The sequence below is a fragment of the Solanum pennellii genome, chromosome 11 (genome assembly GCF_001406875.1).
Source record: "Solanum pennellii chromosome 11, SPENNV200".
Taxonomy (NCBI): Eukaryota; Viridiplantae; Streptophyta; class Magnoliopsida; order Solanales; family Solanaceae; genus Solanum; species Solanum pennellii.
The window spans coordinates 18,711,464-18,717,985 of record NC_028647.1 but is presented as its reverse complement, the minus strand read 5'-3'; the positions used below and the strand labels follow the sequence as shown (position 1 = coordinate 18,717,985).

The window sequence follows — 6,522 nt, the reverse complement described above, 5'->3', positions numbered from 1 at the left end:
ATTTCACCACCTCATTCATAATATGAAGTGGAGGCAGCCCCCCTCTACACATGCCCCACTAAGGGCCAGCTCCCAATCTGATTTCTTTTAATTTGCCTTGAGTGGTGGGGCCCACTTGATTAGTTTAATCCTAATCAGCCACTTATTAATCCCTCACTTAATGTTAATGACACTTACATTAGCCAAATCATACTTAATATCACATTTGGAATTAACATCCTTGCCTAATATTTTTTTAATCACTTGGAACTTAAAATAAAATCTCATTCCCCGGACTTACATCTACTTGTTCATGACGCGCACTATGTATAAAAATACGAGGCATAACATCCTTCCCCCCTTAGGAACATTCGTCCTCGAATGTTAAGTTAGCGTCTTACAAAAAAAAATTCCAGCGAGGTCTCTCTAACAGTTATACCTATCAACCTCCATTTTGTAACTTACAGATGCCTCACAGGGTCACAACTTACTACATAATCTCGTTTATCAATCAATATAGTCAAGCTAGGAATTGAATTACCTGCAGGTACGGGGAACACGTATGGATACTTATTCTTCATTTTGTCTTCCGCTTCCCAAGTCATCTCCTCCCTATTATTAATTCGCCACAACACTTTGACGGAAGCCACATCCTTAGTACCTAACCTTCTAACCTGGCGATCAAGAATAGCTACGGGTTTCTCCTCATATGACAACTCCTCTGTTACCTGAACATTATCTACAGGGAATACTCTAGAAGGATCACCAATACATTTACGTAGCATCGATACATGGAAGACTGGATGTACCGCCTCCAAATCAGATGGTAGATCCAACTCATAGGCAACCTTGCCTATCCTACGAACAATCTGATAAGGCCCAATGTATCTCGGACTGAGGTTCCCCTTCCTGCCGAATCTCATCACTCCCTTCATGGGTGATACCTTCAGGAATACCAGTCACCAATCTGAAACTCCAAATCTCGACACCGATTATCTGCATATGACTTCTGTCGACTTTGGGCTGCTAATAATCTTTCCTGAATAAGCTTCACCTTGTCAACAGCTTGCTGAATCATATCCGGGTCTATTAACTTTGTCTCGCCAACATCGAACCAACCAATAGGTGACCTGCACTTCCTCCCATATCAGGCCTCGTACGGTGCCATCTGGATACTAGAATGGTAGCTATTATTATAGGCAAACTCAATGAGCGGCAAGTGGTCATCCCAGCTACCTTTGAAGTCAATAATACAGGCCCGCAACATATCTTCTAATGTCTGAATAGTACGCTCAGCCTGCCCATCAGTCTGAGGGTGAAATGCTGTGCTAAGGTTCACCTGTGTCCCCAATCCCTTCTGAAACGATCTCCAAAAGTTGGCTGTAAATTGAGCTCCTCTGTCTGATATAATGGACGTGGGAACCCCATGAAGTCTCACTATCTCCCTGACATATAACCTCTTATAATCTTCAGCCGAATAAGTAGTCCTGACTGGAAGAAAATGGGCCGATTTCGTCAGCCTATGTACAATAATCCATATAGAGTCATACTTCCGTTGAGTGCGAGGTAAGCCTGTAATGAAGTCCATATTAATCATCTCCCATTTCCAAGTCGGGATATCTACCTCCTGTAATAATCCACCTGGCTTTTGATGTTCGATCTTTACTTGTTGACAATTCGGGCACTGAGCAACAAACTCCGCTATGTCCTTTTTCATGCCATCCCACCAGTATAAGCATCTGAGGTCATGATACATTTTCGTTGACCCTGAGTGAATAGAATAACGGGCAGAGTGTGCCTCTCCCATCTCCCACAACCTACCGTCGTAGCCCCGCAATATCGGGTACACACAATCTGCCTTCATATTGTAACACTCCGTCAGGTGCAACCTTAAATGGGGTCTTTTCCTTTTGAAGAGCTGCATATTCTATATTGTGCCAGAATAGGGCCCTCGTACTGGTGTCTCTTTACCTCATCTATGATTGAGGACTCAGCAACCTCTCGAATAGAAACTCCACTATCTTCTGAATTAGCCAGACGGACTCCAAGGCTGGATAGCCGCTGAATCTCCCGAACCATCTCCCTCCTTTATGGTTGTACATCTGTCAAGCTACCCATGGACTTACGGCTAAGAGCATCTGCTACAACATTTGCTTTCCCTGGATGATATAAAATATCAACATCATAATCCTTTAGCAACTCTAACCACCGCCTCTGTCGTAAGTTCAGCTCCTTTTGTTTAAAGATATATTGAGACTCTTATGATCTGTATAGATGTCCACATGGACACCATATAAATAATGCCTCCATATCTTCAAGGCATGAACCACGACTGCTAACTCCAGATCGTGAGTAGGATAATTCTTTTCATGCTTCCTCGCTGCTGGGAGGCATAGGCTATAACTTTGCCATGCTGCATCAATACACATCCTAGCCCAACACCCGAAGCATCACAATAAATAACATAGCCGTTTGGTCCCTCCGAAAGAGTTAGGACTGGAGCTGTAGTCAATTTGTGTTTCAATAGCTGGAAGCTTCGCTCACAAGCATCCGTCCACTGGAACTTGGCTGCCTTTTGAGTTAGTCTTGTCAAAGGCGCTGAAATTGAGGCAAACTTTTGTACGAATCTCCTGTAATATCCTGCTAACCCCAGAAAGCTGCGTACCTCAGTAGGTGTCGTAGGTCTGGGCCAAGTCTTTACCGCCTCAATCTTCTGCGTGTCTACCCGAATACCATCAGCTCCAATAATATGCCCCAAGAATGCCACTGAAGTCAACCAGAACTCGCACTTGGAAAATTTAGCATACAACTTCTGGTGCTGAAGCACCCTAAGTACCGTCCTTAAATGGTCTGCATGCTCCTCTTCTGAACGTGAATAGACCAGAATATCGTCTATAAATACAATAACAAACATATCAAGGAATGGTTTAAATACTCGATTCATTAAATCCATAAACACCGCTGGAGCATTAGTCAGCCCAAAAGACAGCACTCTAAACTCATAATGCCCATATCGGGTCCGGAATGCCGTCTTTGGAATATCTGCCTCCCTTACCCGCACCTGATGATAACCTGACCGCAAGTCTATCTTTGAAAAACACTTTGCACCCTGCAACTGGTCAAATAGATCGTCAATCCTTGGGAGGGGATACCTGTTCTTTATTGTTACTTTGTTCAGCTGCCTATAATCAATACACATCCGCAGCGACCCATCCTTCTTCCTCACAAACAGTACCGGTGCTCCCCAAGGTGACGTACTAGGCCTGATGAAGCCCTTTTCTAGCAAATCCCTCAATTGCTCTTTCAATTCTTTCAACTCAGCAGGTGCCATTCTATAAGGAGGTATAGATATAGGCTGGGTATCTGGCAGTACATCTATAGTAAACTCTATCTCTCGTTCTGGAGGAAGGCCTGGAAGTTCCTCGGGGAATACATCGGGAAATTCATTAACTACCGGGACTGATTGAAGAGTCGGTGCCTCTGCCTTTATGTCATGCACCCGAATCAGATGGTAAATATAGCCTTTTCTAACCATCTTCCCGGCCTTGAGGTATGAAATGAACTTACCTTTCGGCGATACTGTACTTCCCTTCCACTCTATAATCGGTTCCCCTGGAAATTGAAATCGAACTATCTTTCCTCTGCAATCAACATTAGCATAACAAGCAGCCAACCAATCCATGCCCATGATAATATCAAACTCAATCATATTTAACTCTATTAGATCTGCTACGGTACGACGACTATATATAACTACTGAACAATTCTTATATACTCGCGTAGCTATGACAAAATCTCCTACAGGTGTAGCTACCTCAAATGGTTCTATCAACTCAGACTCTATTCCGATCCTACTAGCAACAAAGGGAGATATAAATGATAAGGTGGAACCTGGGTCTATCAATGCATACACACTTCGGGAGAATAGTGATAATATACCTGTGATCACATTAGGTGACGCCTCCTGATCCTGCCTATTAGTCAAAGCATATATACGGTTCGAGGGACCGCTAGAACTGGAAGCTCCACCACGTCCTCTACCACGGCCTGCTGGCGCCTGAATACCCTGCCCCGTAGGGCGCATAGCCACAGAAGAAGATGAACCAGCAACGGACCCTGTAGGCTGTGCCATACCACCTGCACTACCTCTAAGGTGACACTCCCTCATAGTATGGCCCTGACGGCCGCAAGAAAAACACGCACCTGTAGCCCAACGACATTCCCCAGGATGGGACTTACCACAACGAGAACACCGAGGCAAAGGTGGCCTCGACTGGCTCAAACCCCGGCCCATCTGTGACCCTGACGCCCTAGAGCTCTGACCAGCTTCCGAATATCCCATACGATCGAACCCCCTACCCATGAAACGTGGGGGTGCACTCTGTGCTGGCTGGGAAGAAAATCTAACATGCTGCTGAGACTGCCCGCTTTGAAACTCGTCAGGATAACCTGCTGATCTAACCCTCTTATGCTGGCCTCTATTATAATCTCTATCTGGCTGACGTCCCCGGTGCCGATCCTCTACCCCCTGTGCATATGCCTGCACCCGAGCAATGTCCATACCTGGCTGAAGAGTCACTGCCATACAACCGTCAATCAGATAACGATCCAATCCCATCACATAACGATGTACCCTGTCTGCCATATCAGCCACAATAGTAGGCGCATGCCTAGCCAATGAATCAAACTCGAGGCTATACTCTCGAACGCTTCTGCCATTCTGCCTCAAATGCAAGAATCTATCGACTCTAGCTCACTTCATCTCTGGAGGCAGGAAGTGGCCCTGGAAAGCCTCCACAAATTCATCCCATACCGCTGGAGGAGCACCCTCACCCCTAGATAACTCCCAAGACTCATACCAATTAATAGCTACATCCCGCAAACGATACGTAGCCAACTCAACAGACTCGGTCTCCGAAGCCTTGATTATCCTCAATGTACGCTGCATCTGACGAATAAACTCTTGCGGATCATCCTGGGGCCTTGACCCAAAGAACTCTGGAGGATTACAACTTAAGAAGTCACGAGCCCTTAAGCTATCAGATCTGTCCGCATGATCAACTCCTAGTCCATGCCTGCGAGCCTGACCTGCCACTAATCTAGTCAGCAACTGAACCGCATCTCTCATGGCCCTATCCTCAGTCACTGGCTGAGGAGCTGGAGGTTCAGGTGCTGGGGCCTCGGGGGCTGGTGGTGGTGTCGCCCGAACAGGAGTTGCTGCTGCTCTAAGGTCCTCTAGCAGTGGCGGTGTAGCAGAGCTCTCCGACTGGAGCGCAATACCAAGCATAGACTGGGCACGGGCCCTAGTAACTCTCCGGGTCTGACTAGTACCTTCTGCTACCGATTTGCCCTTCTGGGCGGCTGTCGCTTTCTTTGGAGGCATAGCTGAAAACACAGGGATTCGTTAGAGAGGGATTATCCTGTTAATATAGCTCTATCGCACGATCTACAATAAGAAGAAACGATGACATCCTAAATGTCTTGTAGCTTCATGTTTACAGATGTGGTGCACAAAACACCGATAAACAAGACGCTACTAGACACGGTCTGTAGACACTTTCGAGGAAGAACCGCTCTGATACCACTTTTGTCACGACCCAACCCGATGGGCCGTGACTAGTGCCCGTTTTGGACACTCACATACAAACTTGTTAAGTATAACCAACTGAAACTAAGACAATATGGAATTTATTCAAATCAAGCCAGCCCCAACACCATATATATATAAAGTGGATCTGTCTCATAAGGAGTCATAACCATTCAACCGTAACAACATACGCGAGCCGACAAGGCCGCCACTATCCAAAGCATAATAGCATACGCAAGCCGACAAGGTTGCCACTACACAATACACAATGATGTACGCAGCCGACAAGGCTGGCCCTGTACAAGCGGACATCTCAAACAAACCATGTCCAGACCATTATCCAAAACATATATATGCAACCCACATAATGTCTACAGACCTCTAAGACTGTAGTAGTGAAACTCTAAGGGACAGGGCCCCGCGGTACCCATAGACAAGCAAAAGACTACACAGAAAGTTATGTACCAAAACGACTGGGCTCCGGAACAGTGGAGCTCTCCCAATCAGCAGAGTAGATATCCTAGGCGGGAGGATCACCAAACTGTGCATCTACACCTGCGGGCATGAAACGCAGCCTCCACGAGGAAAGGGGGTCAGTACGGACAATGTACTGAGTATGTAAAGCATAAGGTAAAGATGACAGGATACCAACATGATAAGTCAAAACAAGATATTGCCACACATGTACCTTTTAAGTTAAAACCATGCATATCTTTAACACATAAGGTGCCCAGCTTCCTAGTAAGGGACTCGGCAAAATAATCATCATATATGTACATCATACGTACCCGGCTCTCTAGTGAGGGACTCGGTGAAATAGTCATCACATCATCTCCGTCATCATCATCATCATAACCATCCTCATCACCAATCATATATATAATATACATACCCGGCCCTCTAGTGAGGGACTCGGTGACATATGCAAGAAACTCCGCACGAACATTACCCGGCCC

The 6,522-nt window shown here is 45.9% G+C and overlaps 1 protein-coding gene and 1 pseudogene across 1 annotated transcript; both read right to left on the bottom strand.

Moving 5' to 3' along the window:
- Nucleotides 1-440: 440 nt before the first annotated feature.
- Nucleotides 441-914, bottom strand: LOC114074719. The gene has a single exon (XM_027912712.1). The coding sequence runs from the start codon at nucleotides 912-914 to the stop codon at nucleotides 441-443; it is 474 nt and encodes a 157-aa protein (XP_027768513.1).
- Nucleotides 915-925: 11 nt separating this feature from the next.
- LOC114074718 overlaps nucleotides 926-6,522 on the bottom strand; it is a 33,190-nt pseudogene continuing 27,593 nt past the window's right edge.